The 19,508-nt window shown below is 40.9% G+C and overlaps 1 protein-coding gene across 6 annotated transcripts in view; it reads left to right on the top strand.

Moving 5' to 3' along the window:
- The window catches only part of gse1.S (Gse1 coiled-coil protein S homeolog), a 311,558-nt gene that overhangs the window by 252,907 nt on the left and 39,143 nt on the right, over positions 1-19,508 (top strand). The window contains exon 1 of one of the 6 annotated variants that reach the window (XM_018240437.2): positions 15,133-15,352. The exons of 4 other annotated variants lie outside the window; for them this stretch is intronic. In XM_018240437.2, coding sequence (XP_018095926.1) covers positions 15,346-15,352 — 7 coding nt within the window. In that variant the 5' untranslated portion in view covers positions 15,133-15,345. Of the gene's footprint in view, positions 1-15,132; positions 15,353-19,508 lie in introns of those variants that run through there. One more of the 6 variants, XM_018240442.2, reaches the window with a different exon arrangement.

The raw sequence follows: 19,508 nt of genomic DNA, 5'->3' as shown, positions 1-19,508 counted from the left end.
TTAATTGCCAGGCGACTAAATCTCCCCGAATCTCCCTAAGTGATCTGTGGCTGATCACACATATGATTTGACCAGTTGTTTAATCAATCCCTGAATCACAATGGGGCCCTTGAACTGCTGTCAGATAATGAGTGCATACAAATGCCAGGGTGGCAAGTCATTGTTTAAACTAAAGCCTGGAGCTCTCAAATACCTGGTTTTATATGGTAAACGTGTACTTGAAATCACTTACCTGTCACAGATGATAGAGTTTATGGTGCAGGCTTTCATAAGCAGCAGCTTCTGTATCTCTAGGAACCATGGCTATGAAGAAGCACATGGCCTTAAGGGCCTTTATTTACAAAAATTAAGTACATTTTTATTTTGTAACAACCAATTTTGGCAGTTATTTGCTGTGTAACAGCCTTGTACACCATGCATTAGGAAGGTAGTTCACAGTACTGCTCTGACCTCTCTCTCCAGACCCTTATCTTGGGCATTAATAACTGCCAGCTGCTTATGTTTAGTTGTGTAGTCTCTTTTTATATGGTCAGAAGCTCTAAATGGGAACAGTGCCTAAAGTGAATGTCTGCTGTGAATCCCTTGTGACATAAGGACTCAGACCAGTCCTAAAAATATTGAGTCCCAGATACTACAACATTTATGTAACAGAGCTGCCATGTAGACACACTAATGTCTATAGCTGGCCAGTTGCTGCGCAGTATGATTATTACAGTGTTTTCAGGTTTGAGGCCTGGCTAATTGAATTGCTTGCTGGCCCCAAAGTCTGAGATCTTTGATTCATTACTCTAAAGGACTATATCAAGTTGGCTCTTTTGGAATGTAGTTGACTGGTACAAGACTGGTATGTGGCTGCCATGACTCAAATGTTGCTGCTGTGGACTGGACCCTCTCCGATAGCTTATAGATTTATTTCTGTCTTTAAGATGTTTGGCTAGTCTATATATATATCCACAATTCTGCTTCAATTCTCTGGATTCTTAATTTCTTGCTGGTTCCTCAATTTTAAATATTTCAGTTTACCCTCAGCAGATTATTAAAAAAAGCTGCGTGGTGCATAATTATCTGAGCTCTCCTGCCGGAGCAAGCTGCAGTTACCACTCTTGTGCTTAGATCATTGAGATCAATTAGATCATGTACAGTATATACCCTGTGTGACCTTTCACTGTGTGATCATTGAACACATCACTGTGTTTATTGCCTGGAGCAAGGCCAATGCCTGGGTGACCCCAGAGTGACCGTAATAAACCCCCGGGGGCTCCAGCTACATGATTCTTTTGAATTCACTATTTTTCTGTTTCATATTCATCTCTACATTGATTTCTCTCTTTCACTGTATATCCTTTTATATGTTCCTTTTGACCTAACTACCTATTTCTAAATCTCTTTCAGCACAGAGCAGCTGAACCTTGCATCTTATGGGCTTGATACTGAGCATTTTAATTTTCTTTCTTACTCACTGTGTATCTTACTCGCTATTCATTTATTATCCATCAATCACTGATTAAGGACATCATCACTAAAGCTGTCCATAGACACAAAGATCCGTGCGAATCCTCGATTTTCAGACCGTGTGTGGAGAGTCCCGACATTTTCCATCCCACGGAGGTCAGTCGTTTGGTCGATCGGACAGGTTGAAAGATTCCTGTCGGCTGCCGATAACATCTCTGCATGTATTGCCGATCATACGATTTTCAGTGGGAGACTGTCACTAGCTTTGTCAGACATAACTTTCGTACGATTGCTGTCAGGGGCAGAACATCGGCTGATCTGTTCTTTTACTACTTTATTTGATCTGAATGGTTAGTGGCAGGACGGGAGATGGGAAAGTCCGATCCTTCAAGGATTCGAACGATCTGATCTTTACATTTATGGCCAGCTTTAAGCAGACAACTTAGTTGATTATATGGGATTTAGATTGTAAGCACTTGTGGGCAGGGTTATTATTACCTTCTTTCTCTGTTAATCAGTTATTATGTACCCTTATGTACAGTGCTGCAATTGTCAGTGCTTTATAAATGAATGTAAAACAATGGGATGTGGCCACACACATATAAGGCCTGACTATAACAATTTGGTTGTTTAGTACTTAGACCAACTAATTCACCATCCAGGCCTGGACTGAGATTCTAAATAGACCCTGGCATTTCAAGTACAAAGAGGCCAAAACACTCTCCCCAGGCCCAATAAATAGAGACTGTATATGGCATCTCACAGCGGGACACTTTGGCATTAGCCAGAATGCCGATCCAAGCCTGACCTGGTAGGATGGTAAACCCGAACTGTTTCTGAGGGTTGGTGGTAAATCAGATTTTCAGGAATCTCTACAAACCATAATGACGTATCTGTAACAAGTGCATCATGTTTTGATAATCCAAAACAATTGATTTGTGGCCCCTTGTGGAATGTGAAAAAAGGTGTTTTTTTTCTTCAGGCAATTACGTTCCAGTTCTTTTCACTGTATAGGCCTATGTATATTGATCAAGAATTGCTTGGAGGGGAATTATACAGAAAATATCCATTATGGCTTTGAGCTGTAACACCTACATGTTTGTCTCTGAACTTAAGCACAGAGAAAAAGAGTCACATCAATTTATACATTTAAAAAAAAACTCTATATATTAGATACTTGTTACAAATCATAATGCAGCCAGAGTGACCTCTACTAGGACACTAAAAAAAGAGGAGAGATGGGTTCCAATATGCACTAGGGCGAGATTTGTGTTAAGCTTTCCTGTCATATCACATAACGATAACATACCAGTTAATTGATAATTGTATGAATTAATAAACCCCGGAGCAGAAAAATTGTAACTGACACTGAGCCCAGGGGACTGTGTAATCTGTTGGTGCTATTAAAAAAAAAAAAAATAAAGAACCCTAGTGTTAAACCCGTATTAGAACTCTTATGTCCATAATTCCTATTGTATATCTGTATGTTAAAAAAACAAAACTTTGCTACCTCCCACCTGTTCATCCCAACCTCTGGTCTCACAGTTCGCTCTATTGCTAACCTAGGTTGTCCTTTGCTCTGAGCCAGCACCACACCGGTGCCAACATGTAATCTTCAATTTTCCTCGCTCTGATCCAGCTCATTTGCATAATCCACATAATCACCGTAGTTTTAATTGCCCACCTCTCTGCGGAAAGATCATGTGGTTAAGTATTAAATCATAATTTGATAAATAATTGGTTTGGCCACAGCAAGCTGGTTTGTTATACATTCCATCTGCTGGCTATTTTATCCTGCCTCCATCTCACTTGGATTTGAGGCATCCTGTATATTGTTATATAGACTGTCAAGAACACACTGTGAGAAATGGATTTCTGTGTTCAATATCTGTCACTTTTTTCTCACTGTTATTTCATCTTACATTTTTAGATATTTTCTTTCATTAGGCAACTTTTTTTAAGACAACCTCCTTACCTTCATCATAATCACCCACTTAGCCCTTGAAGGAGAACTAAAGCCTAACTAAAGAAGTAGCTAGAAATGTTGTACATTATGATTTGGACTTCTGCACCAGCCCAAGGCAACCACAGCCATGTAGCAGGGAAGATCTGTGTCTCCAAAGATGCCCCAGTAGTTCCCCATCTTCTTTTCTGCTGATTCACTGCACATGCTCTGTGCAGCTGTCACTTACTGAGCTTAGGGACCCACTCACAATATACAGTACACATAGAATAGAAATGCCACAATATATGTCTGATTAGTAATTAATACATATAATTACTACATGGCAACACAGAAACCAGTGCAATTACCATCAGAATTTAATAATCAGTCTTGTAGCATCAGCTTATATTACAGGCCAACCTCATTTTCTGCTTTATAATTAGTGACGACCCCTAAATTCAGCTTCTCAACAGCTGCTCAGAGCCCACTGAGCATGTGAGTGTCACAGACACTTTCCAAGATGGTGACCCCCTGTGACAAGTGTGAAGTCCTGGATCATTGCTGCTATTGACAAGCTGAAACTTTAGGCTGGTGCAATAAGTGCAGTATATATAATATGCAATTTTTAGCCATATTAATTTTTATGGTTTAGTTCTCCTTTAAAGGTGTTGTTCACCTTTAGGATCAGGGCACACACTCCGATTCAGGGAGATTTGTCACCCGGCAACAAATCTACTCTTTTTTGGGCAATTAATCTCCCCTAACTGCCTCCCGCTGGCTAGAATGTAAATCGCTGGCAGGATGACACTGAGGGGCCGATTCACCAAGGGTCGAATATCGAGGGTTAATTAACCCTCGATATTCGACTTGGAATTAAAATCCTTCGACTTCGAATATCGAAGTCGAAGGATTTAGCACAGATAGTATGACCGAGCGATCGAAGGATTATTCCTTCGATCGAACGATTAAATCCTTCGAATCGTTCGATTTTAATCCACCGATCGAAGGAATATCCTTCAATCAAAAAACTTAGGAAAGCCTATGGGGACCTTCCCCATAGGCTAACATTGAGTTCGGTAGGTTTTAGATGGCGAACTAGGGGGTTGAAGTTTTTTTAAAGAGACAGTACTTCGACTATCGAATGGTCGAGTAGTCGAACAATTTCAGTTCAAATCCTTCGATTCGAAGTAGCCCATTTGATGGTCGAAGTAGCCCAAAAAACACTTCGAAATTCGAAGTTTTTTTACTTCGAATTCTTCACTCGAAGTTAGTGAATCGGCTTTTCGCTTTCCGAAATTGACCGAAGTTTCCTTGTGAGACTTTGGAAAACGAAGCGATCCGAGTTCCATCCCGCTGGTGATTAACATTCTAGCTGGCGGGAAGGCAGTTCAAGGAGATTAGTCGCTCTGAAGAAGAGGAGATTTGTCGCCGGGCTACTTATCTCCCCGAATCTGAGCATGTGCCCTGACCCTTAAATTAACTTTTAGTATGATGTAAAGAGGGATATTCTGTGACCATTGCAATTGGTTTTCATTTTTTATGAAGTTTTGGAGTTATTTAGCTTTTTACTCAGCAGCAGCTCTTAAGTTTGCAATGTCAGCAATCTGGTTTCTAGGGTCCAAATTACCCTAGCAGCCATACAATGATTTGAATAAGAGATTTGAGTATGAACAGGAGAGGTTGAATAGAAAGATGAATAATAAAAAGTAGAAATAAAAATACCATTGTAGCCTTACAGAGCATTTGTTGTTTAGACACCTATTTTGAATGCTAGAAAAAGTTTGAAGATGTAGGCCAGAAATTCATATACTATAAAAAAAAGAAGAATATATATATATATTGTATAACATACTATAAGGTGAACCACCCCTTTAACAAGGCAGGCTTACAAATATGCACTTTTGCAATCTGTCCATTGAGGTACACAAATATGCAAAATAAAGCTTTCTATACATAGAAATATGCAATCATTTGGGCAACACATTTCTCAAATATGCTAAGGATAAGCCCTCTTTCTGATCTAGAAATCCCAATATAAAGTAGCAGTAGCATAACATTTGTACATCTGTATGTATGCTTTCCTCTTGCACATTGCTGTAGTTCTGCTTCTGAATATTTGTGGTTGGGGGGGCTGCTTAATGGCTGTATTGGTTTTATGCGAAGGGTACTCAGTTGTGTGGTATATCCTATCTGGCAGGTAAGATGGGTAGTCCCCGTCTCCTTGTATGCCAGTGAAAGCCAAATGAGCTCTTATTATTTTGCTTGTTGTGATTTGCCAGTTCAGCGATCCATGGCCAAGTGATCAATGAAAGGGACGATAGAATTTGATTGGGCTAATGGGGTGCTTGCTGCCTGTGTTATGCAGTGATTGACTGCTAAGGCCTTTCGGCTGTAGCCTGAAAAGACCAGACAGACTGAGCAAAGAATCCTCTGCTGCCTTATTACTTCCATGTTCCCTTTTCTTTCTGTTTATCAGGCATCCAGCACCTTGCCTCCCACCTCGTCTGTCCCTGGGCTCTTGTTTCTCTCCTTTGCACACACAATCTTCTTTCTGTGCTCCTTATTATATTTATCTCATAGACAGAGTGTTATAGCACAATCGCACAACCAGATGAAGAGCATGGAAACGGTTATATACTTTAGATTGCCATCTCTACAAGATAGGAATTCCTTAATCCCCATCACTTGGATTGTTGTGCACTTTATTCCAGTTTCCAAATACATTAAATAAAGATCTTGTTGGAGAAAACAAAATCAGTTCCATAGTGACCATCACCAATGGTAATAAAGTAGAGAGTTCATATTTTACGATAGGGGTTACATAATTATATCATTTATGTTAAAATTACAGGCAATTATAGGTAATCTATACTATATCTGTTGTTGCCCCATGATGCTTCTGTATATATTGTGGTGTTTAATGAACTATTCTATGACTGATGGCATAGACAATAAATGGTGCTCTTCTCTTATCCAGGAGTAGTTGAGATAGCCAGGCCCAGACTGGCAATCTGTGGGTTCTGGCAAATGCCAAATGGGCTGCTGTAATGGTCATAGACAGTCACTATTTATTGGGCTGCTGGGGTGCTTTTTGGGCATCTTTTTGGGCTGTTTGGGCCTCTGCATACCTAAAATGCCAGGGACTAATTAGATTCTCAGCCCAGACCCGGAGATAACTAAGATTTATCATGACATATAACAAAGTGCGCCATATTGTGTATAAAAATTGTTATCTAAGGGATGTCCTCATTTGGTTTATGAATTTTTCATGTCCCTTGTATAATGCATTTCTTGCTTTTGCCAATATGTACTGGTCGCAGGTGACTCCTGACACTTTTATTATGACAGTAGCAAGCACCTATTGGGAGTAGCAAGGGATTCTTGTCCAAACTAGTTAGAAAACAAAGGTTTCAGTTGTGTTCATCTTTTAGTAGATTTCTAGAAATGTGCAGACAAGGTATTTGCTTTCTCCTTCCTGGCTTCTGGGTGGTAAAGTAATGAAAATTACAAAGTTTGCACCAGGTCTAGTAACCCATAGCAACCAGTCATGTTTACCTTCAAAATGATGACTTTTTGCTATGAATTACTAGACCTGGAACTCTGAGACTTGCATTACCCCCTTGTGGCCAGCCTTCAGCAGTGAACTTGTCATTCAATGTGTACTGAAATCTTTGTAGCCCACATTTTTGGTATGTTTTAAGCATACCTCCCAAATGTCCCATTTTTCACGGGACAGTCACGATTTTGACAGCTCAGCCTGCAGTGCCGGGTTTGTTACTGAAATGTCCCGACTTTCTCTTTGATCTCCTGCACTGAATAGCTAGAAAAAGATACAAAGTTTCTAAACCTTAATTGGCTTTTGGCAGAGAGGCCAGAATACGTGGCAGGTGCACTTAGATACTTTTTTAACAATTTAAGATAAGCAAAGAAACAATGAACTATTTAAGATAAGCAGGTCTCTTGGGGACACTGACGTGCAGCTCCATTCAAGGAAACCTCTTTCAGCACAATGACTGGCAATTAGAACTGAAACTGCATGCTAACCAGCTGTTAACCAATCCAATAGGATCATGCAGCTGTTTGTAGGTCAGTCAGATGGGCAGAAAAAAGCACAAAAGCAAACCAACCCATGTAGTGATGTGTTTTCTAATCATTCTTTATTTTGGATCAGCTTTCAGTTTAGTCTCAGATAATTCACTTAAATCTTGTTAGGTAATATAAAAAAAAATATGGTTAAAAAATTGTATGTAGGAGGAAGCAAGTTTTTTACTTTGTTTATATTCAAATTATTTGATGCTCTAAAGTTACTTAAAGGAGAACTAAACCCTAGTTAAAAAGTAAAAAAAAACCTACCCCCTTACCCTACATAGACCCCTGTCCCTCCCCCCCCCCAGCCTAAGTGTTTCCCCGGACAAATGCCCCTAACTTTTTACTTACCCCTTGGTGCAGATTCAGGCATCAGAATTCATGGCGCCATCTTCAGCCGCTTCGGTAATCCTCAGAATGAGATAATTTTTGCGAGTTTCGGCGCATGCGCAGTTGTCACAACACAGGAAATTGCTCCAACTGCACATGTGCCGCCACGCCGGTCTCATTCCGAAGTTTTCAAAAGAGAATATGATGTCGCCCGTGAACTCCAAACGCCTGAATCTGCACCGAGGGATAAGTAAAATGTTAGGGGCATTTGCCCGGGGTAGTACTTAGGCTAGGGGAGGAGGGAGAGGGGACTGTGTAGGGTAGGGGGGAGTAGGGTTTTTTGAACGTTAGGATTGAATTCTTCTTTAAAGAAATACTAGCGCATTCCAGGGTTTAACCTGGTAGGTTTTGGGTGCACTGGATAAAAGAGGATATGACCGAATATGGCAGTAACCTGAACACAGTATATATATGACAAATCATTTTGATTGGTTTTAATTTTAAAGTGCAGTTGTGCTAATTTTCTCAGGATTTGCTGAAGGACAACTGTGCTATTTAAGGTAATGCAGTTATAGTAATCCTTTATTATAACTCTAACCCTATTAAAATCTTCAGCCCTAAGAAATAAGTTAAGAGGATTGTTCTTAGGAACTGGGAACAAAGGGGGTTAAGTGCATGTGTTTGTTTATGTATGTGTAGTGTAAACACAGTGCATTTTGTGCAAGCTTAGGTCTCAAGTTAAACCTAAAGCCATATCCTTACACAGGGTGTGAATAGGGCCCGTCATCATCTAGTCCCTAGTTTATGGCAGAGTCCGTGGCTTTCCATCTCCCACAGACAATGCCAGATCCGTGTTTACCTTGCAGAGTATCTCCCACACCCACTAGATAAATACGGGCAGACGCATCGCGGGTTTCATGAGCCACAGAATATCTTTTGGGTGCTGTAAAAATGAGCACATCTTGCCAGCAGCACCCTCCTCCCTCTGAAGCAGTCCTGTGTTGTATTAACAGTTTCGCTGCTCATTTGTAGTACAATAGAATGCTGTGTGGAATACATTGCTGCTAGGGAAACTGCGCAGAGTAGTTCTTTCAGCTGAGTGGTGTGCTGGTGTTCTGTGGTCTAAAGCTGGCCATAGACGCAAAGATCCGATCGTACGAAGATTCGTACGATCAGACTTCCCCATCTCACGACCTGCCACTAACCATTCCGATCAAATAAAGTAGAAAAGGACAGATCAGCCGATGTTCTGCCCCTGACAGCAATCGTACGAAAGTTATGTCCGACAAAGATAGTGACAATAGCGACAAAGATAGTGAAAATCGTACGATCAGCAATACATGTCCGATCTATCAAACGACCGATGTCCGGAATCTCCACACACGGTCTGAAAATCGTACGAATCCTCGATTCGTATGATCAGATCTTTACCCGCAGGGGAGCACAGGAGTAGACGCACTGACTGTCAATGGGGCTGTACTCACACAGACGCATGTAAGCGTCAAACGCAGGTTGGGATTTTACCTGCGTTCGACGTATACATGCGTCTGTGTGAGTACAGAATGTTGCATTCCACCTGCGTTCAGAGCTTACCTGCGCCCGTGTCAGTACAGGCCCCTTCAGAAGATTTGGTTGTGTTTCTTCCTGCGGGGCAATGGTGCATGTTTTTTTGGTGTGAACAGCAAAACACTTTGTGTATTTGCATTGTGTGATTTAGGGATTGTGTCACTTATGTGAATTCCCCCCATAGTGTACTCTAAATGCAGGAACTCAACACAGAGGCTTCTGTTTAAATACATGCAAATGCAATTTTGTTTATGCTTTCTTAGGTGCAGAGCAACATGCAAATACTAAACAATGTGTGTGTGTAGCCAAGTCAGCTGTTTATATGCTACAATAAAGAAGCAGACAGCAGTATTCACTTAACCCCTTCCAGTTTTAAAATGCACTGCAGCTTACTTCTGCCCAGGGTATATATTAGAGTTTTGGAAGCTAGAAGGTTAATTTCTTGGGTGAAATAAAAATATTTATTTAGTAACCTGTGTCCTCAATGAAGACGCATGACCCACGCCTGCCCTGGCACAGTGTAGCACTGACATTCTTTCTGAGCACACATATGAGCTCAAAATGGAATGCACCTTTTGTAAATGTCAAACAATAAATTAGAGAGGCCATAGAAAGGCATGACCTGTATTAGTATATGCAATCATATGATTAATGCTTTGCAGCCATACAACTGTATATTTTTTGGATATTCATTCAGCAGTAAAGAGGTTAATTTTGTTGTCCATTGATCATACTGGAAAGTGCCTTGTTAACACACCCTGGTGTGATAACCTTGTTAGACCTCAAAATATTTCACTGGGAGTTATTGCAAGGTTTCTGAGCCAAACGAAACACTGCTAAATACACACAGAGCTGTGTCATTCTCTGCAGTTTCCAGCCAACCACTACTTTTGTGTAAGACCTTTAAATATTCTATTCACAAGCTTATTTAGCATTTAGTTCATTACATTACTATGAGAATAGCTCATGCTTGTATTTAGCTAAAGTACCCGTAGATTATACGATAAATTGCATTATAGCTGTTGTTTTAGCTGTAGCCCATAACCAGCAATTCATTTTGATTGGTCAACTGCAGTGACAACACAATTCTAATTGGTCAGCGCTCTATTTCCTGATAAAACTGCACCTGTTTGGTGGCCTAGTGATGCAAAGTAGATAGTGCTTTACTGCTCTCTGGAGGGGATTTTCAAGTCGGAATTGAGAGATAAGCAATATGACAGCTTCTTCTCTTGTATGTATTGTAAATATACAAATCCAGAAATTAAATGCTCAGCTCATACAATAAACGTTATATCTCCCTTTCTCTCTCTCTCTCTCTCTCTCTCTCTCTCTCTCTATATATATATAGTATACATATATACAGACAGTTGCAGTGAATTTGACATTATTACCTCCAGCAAAATGGAGTTCCTAATTGCAAAAAACTTCCACCAAACTCAAATTGGTATAAATTGTACTCCAAATTTGTATGGAGACATGTGTTACTCCAAATTCATGTAAGTGGCATTTTGGAACATCAATTTAACTCCGACGAATACATAGCACCACGTTCACAAAATGGAATACGGCTTTTGTAATTTGTGATTCTTTAAGCCCCAGTTTAACGCCAATAATATTTCTTACTCCAATTTTGGTTTATTTCACTTTTGTGAGTTTTTCTTGTAAATATTGATGCTATACTGGCATATGAAAGGGCTAGAAGCATGGAGATATTAGAATTATTTCTACCATGGTGTAATGCAGGGCAGATGATAATGGCCCTAAACCTGACACCAGAACAGTGTCATAAAATTGATCAGACTTTTTTCACTTAGTTAATGCTCAGCTGTCTTTGTATGTACATACATGCTTGTGCCGCTCCTTGTCCTCACTTACTTGCCCTGTGAACATACTTTCATTTAAATCAAACATCAAATGACTGAGCACTTTACATGTATAGGATCCATTATCCAGAAACCTGGTATCCGGAAATCAGAACCAGCCTGTTTAATGTTTTCGTGATTTTCAAATTACGGAAAGATCTGTTTTCCAGAAAGCCCCAAGCATTCTAGATAACAGGTCCAATACATGTACTGAATTCATATACCTCCTAAAGGAGACATTTTGTGTAAAAAAAAAAAGAACGTACCAGTGCATTAAACTCCTTTAGATATAGAAGAATTGTGCTTAAAAAGTAGTGTTTTAGACTGATTTATTGAAAATTTCTGCAAAACCCCTAATAATCCCTCCCTTCTCTTTTTCTTTCTGCTCCCTGAATTCCCAGGCTGTGCAGGGGAGCCGGCAGCTCTCAGCTCGCTGTACTGTAGGACAGGAACCAATCAGCAGCTAGCAGGACCTGATAGGGAACTGACGGCTGTCTGTGCTTGTGTGATTGCAGGGCTTTGATTGGCTGTCCCCCTCCTACTGTGCTACTCGGAGGGACCGTTAGGACACGCCCACCCCTCATTTGAAACACAGACAGGGACCACAGAACATCTATAGGGAGCTCCAATAAAGGGGCTATTTTTAAAGATAATATTCATTTTTAGCACCATGTAAAAGAAACACCATATTACTCATAATTGCCTACAAAATTAGGGTTTTTTAATTTATCCTAAATGTCTCATTTAGCATTTGTATATTGGCAGTGTAATCTATCACTAAAATAAGGAGATTACCCCAAATTCCCTTCAAATCTCTCTAGATTTCTTTGGCTACGTTTTAACCCAGGCCTGTGAAAAATGGGTAAAGCGAGAGGTCTGTGCTACCCGCCAGCATGAGTCATGCAAAGAGGCTCCCCTCCCATGCTGTTAGGGCAGTAAATAGTGATTTTGCCATCTGCACACTTCAGAGCACAGACTTCTGATAATTGATGGCAGACATCTCCCTCTCTGGCCATATTTTACAAGGTAGCATGAGTTGCCAGAAACTCCATTATTCTGAAAATCATGAAATGTTTTAAAAAAAAAAATTGGTACAGGATGTTCAAATGTGAACTGGGAAAGAGATGTTTCACCCTGTGCAAATGATACTTTAACCGTTGAGCTGCCAGACTATAATTGGAGAGGCAGAACCTAATTATAAAATACATGGCTAAACAGGAGCAAAGGCCTTTGGTTATTGTAGACAGTAGTCTGGAGAAAACTTGATACGTTAACCTGTTTAATTGTAGTCAAAAATACGGTATAGAAATAGTGCTCCTGGCCATTTCCAGCTCTGTTATTTAGAAAGTTGATCTGCTGTGCTTGGTGCGAGTTTCCATTCTTTTATAAGCCCCTAACAGGATTTTTTCTTGGATAGGACAATATTTAGAACACAGCGCAAATGAGGCACAGATGTTGTAAGATTGGATGTTAGAGCAGAGTCAAGGAACCTTTGTATAAAAAAATCTCTGGGTGTCTTTGCCTACTGCAGTGTAAGGAATAAATCAATACCATGTACCCTCTTTAGTTAAACTCACAACACATCTCATCCCTTCTATGGAAGCTTTAATGGACACAGGCTTTCCATATTGGCTCAGTTGCCAGGCCCTGGCCACTAAATCGAGAGCATTTGCCAAATATGGTTTATGCCGAGTTCTGTTAGAAATCAAATCCTGGTGACGATTGTGCAAAAGACATGCACCCCTGTCCCATTTTCTTTCTTTCCTTTGGCAGAAGAGCGTGTGCTTTTAGACAGCATGTACCTAATGTCAGGGGAAATGATGGAGTGCCACTCGTCTAGCAGGGTAAGTACTACTGTGCTCTACATATACCAGGAAATGTGTTCTGGGGTGGGAAGTGGATATATAGAACAGGATCTTATTATACAGGCTCAGACTTAGGGCTCTTACTCACGCTCGTTTTTACCTGCGCTCCCCTGTGTTCCATTTTTCGGCATTCAGCCGCAGGGGAGCGCAGGAATAGACGCATTTCATTATTTCAAATGGGGCTGTACTCACACAGGCGCGTGTAGGCGTCGAACGTAGGAAAAATGCAGCATGTTGCGTCTCAACCTGCGTTCCGCGCCTACATGCGCCTGTATGAGTACAGCCCCATTTGAAATAATGAAATGCGTCTATTCCTGCGCTCCCATGCGGCTGAACGCCGAAAAACGGAAAGCAGGGGAGCGCAGGTAAAAACGTGCGTAAGTAAGAGCCCTTATGAGAAAGATATTGGAGTGGCCAGCAGGCAATACTAATTGTATACATGGATTTCATATGCATGATAGATTAGATTTCAATCATAAGGGTTTTATAGTTGGATGTTCATGTGGCATGAAAAAGCACAAGAAATCCCCAGCATCAGGGAGTTTTACAAAAATGAATTCTGTCCAATTAAAAGCACAAATAAAGCAACTATTTACTGCCATCAAGTGGCTACTGATAGATCTGACATGTCATCTCTTGGACTGCCAGGGAAACTTTATTCATTTTGTTTGCAGTATTTTAGCATTCCCTTGGGTGTTAGACCAGCCCTTGTTAAATGGGTTGCTCACCTTTTAAAACACTTTTTTCAATTCAGTTGTTTTCAGATTGTTCCCCAGAAATAAAGACTTTTTTTTCAATTACTTTCCATTATTTATTTATGTACTGTTTTTCCAAAATCTAAGTTTAAAGTTTAATAGTCGTGTCTCTGGTGAGTCTGACGCTCAGTAATTCTAATGTAGACTCTAAACTGTTACAATTTTGCAACATTTACTTGATACATTTAGTTGATACATTTCTCAACAAAATCTCTGGAGTATCAGCAACTATTGTAGCAATAAATTGCTGCCTGCAAGGACAGATAAGAGATGTATCAACTAAATGTATCCAGTTTACAGGGTCGGCGGCGAAAGTGGTGTGAGTCGCTCGGTACTCCTTACTTGGACCCACTAAATGCACAGCACATTACTGAGCAATAGTAGTGGTTGCTTTGTAACCTGTGGCACTTTCCAAGTGGATAAGAAATGATGAGTAGTAGTATTTTGATTGGGCAGAAGATTTAAGCTGCACAATCAAGTCCTTTAGACCGAGTTGGCAGCTTATCTGCCAGTGTATGGGGCCCTCCGATCAGGCCTGGATTTGTGGAAAGGCCTAGGGCGGCAGGATTTTAGGGGGGTGGCATGCTGCCCAACCAACTCCACATTGGTTTGGAAGCTCTAGTGCTGCTCATGAGATACAATAGTTTTTTTTAATTTTCTGTGCACCAGTCCCCAGTGTTCCTGACCTGATGATGAAAATTTGTGCATGAATGAAAGGGAGGGGACAGGGGTGACATGACAAATGGCAGTGGGCCTAGAGGTGCCTGCTATGTAAATCCGGCCCTGCCTCCAATTGCCCCTTGTCCAATATCTGGCAAAAAATCGATCTTTATGCAGGTAGATTTGATTTACATGTTGGATCTAGGACCGCATTGGCTTGTTGACTTGGTCCTGGTGTATTCCTGTTTCAGGTAAGAGCTTTTTCCTATTACCTTTTTTTTGCTGGGAAAAGCTTCTTGTTTATTCCTCTAGGACACAAAGGAAGAGCGGTTTCCACATTCAAGCTTAATCAATGTGCAATGATTTCCAGGGAGCTCCCTACCAGCCGCACCAGAGTCTGGAGCACTCCAAGCAAGTGCTAACAAACCCCACAGACCAAGCACTGCTCTCCGTGTTGCTTATTTATCCTGTTTTGACCCTGACAGTGATGCAGCAGAAAGGGTTAAGAGGAGCTGTTTGAAGCCTAATGACTGCTGAGAGAGTTTGTGTATGCTAGCAGCTGAAATCTGATCCCTTTTGTCAGTCTGTTATGGCCACAGGTTTGGCTGAAGGCGGCTTGTAGTGGTGGGGGAGAGGTTGTGCCTCAGGAGCAGTTACAATGGGTGTGTACAAAGCAGCAGGTGTTTGTGGGCTATGAGTCTGGAGGCTCCTCCTCTTCTCTGGGTCATCTGTGTTGGGAATTCGGAGCCAGATAAGCTTAAGGAGACAGGCACATGTGGCTGCCAATATATTGTGGGATGTAACATACAAGCTTTTCCTCTGACATGAAAGGTGGGTGTTTTTTATTTTGTCTATAATTGTGCTGCTTATATCCTATGGGAAGTGCTTGTTAGTAAGCCGTGTTCTGTGGGGGACCTTTTGTTTTGCCCGATTCAGTGTCCCGTATCTGTAAATATTCCAGGGAAGAGAGAAACCCCCTTGTTGGAAGCTACAGAACTTTTCTCATCTGTGTTTGTTGATCTAGAATTGGACGTGTGGGTATATACCATTGAGATTGGTGGGGAATTGCCTAATGCTGTATAATATGACTTTGTTATGTCTACTTTTATTTCCCAAGATCCCCTGTGAGCTCTGCAAAATCAAAGCACCCTTCGGCATGGGGGGGGGGGTTAATAAAACGCTTGCAAATGTAGTCCGTGGGTTTGTGCTGATCATGAATTGGTGGACCTGTTGCCCTGCAGTTTGCGTTGAACTATTGCTGGGAGTTGTAGTCTTGTAAGAGGCCTACAGATTGAACAGGCCTGTGCTAGCAAACAAGGCAAACACAGGGCTCTGAATGTCCATAGTAGATGTGATCATTAACCTATTTATTGCCAAGTTATATATAAGGTATATACAATTTAATTAGGTTTGAGGAAGGATTCTGGTTATTCTTCAAATACCTTTAACCCCTGAGGGAAAACGGATTCAGAAAGGTAGAGAGCAACAAAAATTGCTTCCATAGCAATTAAATGGTTAACTTATCAGTCATCCTGACTGCAGCCCTGGAGCCACAGGGATTACAGCAGTAAATTATGGAGAACCCTATACAATTGCTATTGTAGACGGACCAGCACCAGACAGATGTTTTAAGAAAGGCAATGCCTGGGCTAGTAAGAGTCTAAGGCTGGCTGTGGGGATCTCTTGCTTCCGATGCCTTAATGCTTGTTTGGCTTCTTGGCGAGGAACATTAATGGCCTTAGTTGCAGCTTCAGGAGGTTGTTATGGGTCCCACGTGTGCTGTAGAGCTGGGACTGCACATCCGGTGTCTCAGGGGGCTGCTATAGTGTTCCTAGGCCAATAGGCTGTAGGTGTTGCTAATAACTCTTTTTCATATGATCAATTAGTGTTTATTTTCTACCTATAACTTACTGACATATCGCAAAGCAGTAAGTGGATATTAAAGGAAAAGTCCTCTTTATAATTACAGTTTATTTCTAATATGTTTTGCCTAAAGTGATTGTAAGTAGTTCTAATCAAGTGAACTTGTATTTGTTTTATGGCTGGATGCAGCCAATCTTAACAGCCTCCATAAAAACCAGCTGCAAGAGTGAAAGCTTGCCTTTGCTAAGGATGAAAATAAACAATATGGCAGCTCTCCATCATGTGTTAGGCACTTTTACCTGGAGTCTTTGTGGCATTATAAGGTGCAGTTTACTGGACTGAAAAGCTAGCTTAATTTCCCAGTGTTCAGGAGATCATTGCATACGCTGGGCTTGGACAAGCTTGCAAGATGCTGCTGCTGACATAATAGGAAGGCTGTTTCTGATAGGTCGCAAGTGAACAGCTGGGACACAAACCCCATATTTATGGCAGTTGTGATTAAGTACGGGTATGGGACCTGTTATCCAGACTGCCCGAGACCTGAGGTTTTCCAGGTAACGGATCTTTCCATAATTTTCATACTTCTCTACTAGAAAATCATGTAAACATTAAATAAACCCAGTAGGCTGGTTCTGCTACTAATAAAGATTGATTAGTTTGGATCATGTACAAGGTACTGTTTTATAAAAGAGAAAAAGGAAATCATTTTTAAAATTTTGGATTATTTGTATAAAATGTAGTCTATGGGAGACAGCCTTTCCGTAATTGGCAGCTTTCTGTTAACTGGTTTCCGGATAACAGATCCCATACCTGTATTATATATTGGAGATGCAAATTTTTTTTTAACAGTATAGCACCTCATTGTATATATTGCAGAGCTGCACTTGTTATCCAATGTGATTTTCAGCAACACATAGTATAACGGGGTGGCATAAAGGTGTATCACAGGACGACTGCTCGGTGTTCTTGAACTTTTCAAGATGTTGTACACCAGATGAGATGATTGGAGGTATTTCTACAGCTCTTTGATACCAAATGGTTTATATTGTGGCTCAGCGCTAGCACTTCTGACTCTGCATCACAAGGCTGTATGTTCAAATGGCATCGGGGTGAGATGCCATTAAATTTTCCTTGCCAAGTATATTGCAAAGTGAAGATCTTGCCTTCCCAGTTAAAGGGGTTCCCACAAAAACACCACATGGTTTGTCCCTTCTTGAACACAAGCTTTTTACACAGAATAAACTATTGAGCCACTTGAGCTTGATGTGGAAGATTTATTCTAAATGGGTTTCTATAGTTGGTGGAGTATGAAGGCCTAGCATGTTGTGTGCACAGAACAGTAACTTTGGTATAACTTTGTTTATATGTGTGAGTTTTATATTTGTAGAATATCACTTTCTAGTGGTCAAATATTGATCTACCATCTTTAGTTCCCCATTGTTAAATATTTTCTATTACATTTTGATGTACTTCTATTTATTTGTCAAAAATTAATTGGGAACTTTATTGTAAAACTACCCCCGAGTTGTTTCCTTTGCCTTGCTCAGCTTTTTCACTCACTCTTCTATACCTTTTGTAGGGTCATATTGGGGCAGCTGATTTGCGCTATGGCATAGTCAGTCATTTATAATCTATAGATTTTCAACATTTGCCCATTTATGTAATTGGCCAGCGGCCCAAGCTAGCAGGTTGTGAGCAAAGGTTAGAGTTAGCAGCGACCTCTCTCACTTCGGTATCATCGCATTCCTTATCTACTTGCCAAGAAGACGAATCACCAGATGGAGTTCTCTGTCTAGACAGACTGCAATTTGATGGGGTTGAAGGTGGCCTGGCTCCAATGGTGGCATGTATGCACAGATGGGCACGCAGTAAAGTTAAAAGAGGCCAAGTTGCCCAGCTAAATTGTGCATGGCCACCTTTAAGCTGATTTACTCACATTCATAAGCATACTTCCACATGACTCTTACAGTGCTTCATTAGGGCTCTCTGGAAGTGTGAACAATGAATTATGCCTGAAGTTACATAATTCTGCTTCAAGCAGGGAAAACTGTAAAATGCAGACTGATGGCTTGCGTGAATGAAGTGGTGGCTCCAGGCTAGGGTTCTCAGCAGCTTTGATTGGTGGCTTACAAGATGAGTGTGATCCTGAGCTGTTTTTGTCCAGGTAATTGAGGGCACGAAGCTAGGACAACCCCTGGCACGGTATAGATGTATCAGAAGCTGTGTTTATCTGTGTAGCTAGAAATTATCACTACTGACCTGAAATAATCAATTGTTCTCCCTCCCTCTGTCCTGTCTGCAGGGCACATCTCGGATGCCACAGACCTGCTGTGTCTGTTCTGATCCTATTGTAGAGAAGTTAATTGGAATGTGTGTGACAGAGAGCAGTTCATCACCCCCCTTCCAAAGATAAACAGCTACTGCTCCACCTCTCCAAGCTCCTGTGTTTCCCCTTGCATGTCCTAGAGCAGGGGTCCCCAACCTTTTTTTACTTGTGAGTCACATTTAAACGTAAAAACACAAGCATGAAAAAGTTCATGGGGATGGTGAGCAACATGTTGCTCGTGAGCTACTGGTTGGGGATCACTGTCCTAGAGGTAGCTGATCCTGACATTCATTAGGGCTCTTACAGACGAGCGTTTTTACCTGCGCTCCCCTGTGTTCCGTTTTTCTGCGTTCAGCCACAGGGGAGCGCAGGAATAGACGCATTACATTTTTTCCAATGGGGCTGTACTCACACAGGCGCGTGTAGGCGTCGAACGCAGGAAAAATTCATCATGTTGCGTCTCAACCTGCGTTCGGCGCCTACACGTGCCTGTGTGAGTACAGCCCCATTGGAAAAAATGTAATGCGTCTATTCCTGCGCTCCCCATGCGGCTGAACACAGAAAAACGGAACACAGGGGAGCGCCGGTAAAAACGCTCGTCTGTAAGAGCTCTTAGACAGTCTCTCTTCTCTTACAGATTTATGTACTTTAGTTCTGTATATATATATATATATATATATATATATATATATATATATATATATATATATATATATATATATATATATATATATATATATATATATATATATATATATATATATATATATATATACACTTTTTTTAATCAGCACTGCA

Source organism: Xenopus laevis, chromosome 4S (genome assembly GCF_017654675.1).
Source record: "Xenopus laevis strain J_2021 chromosome 4S, Xenopus_laevis_v10.1, whole genome shotgun sequence".
NCBI classification, from domain to species: Eukaryota; Metazoa; Chordata; class Amphibia; order Anura; family Pipidae; genus Xenopus; species Xenopus laevis.
This window is presented reverse-complemented; position numbering and strand designations above follow the sequence as displayed.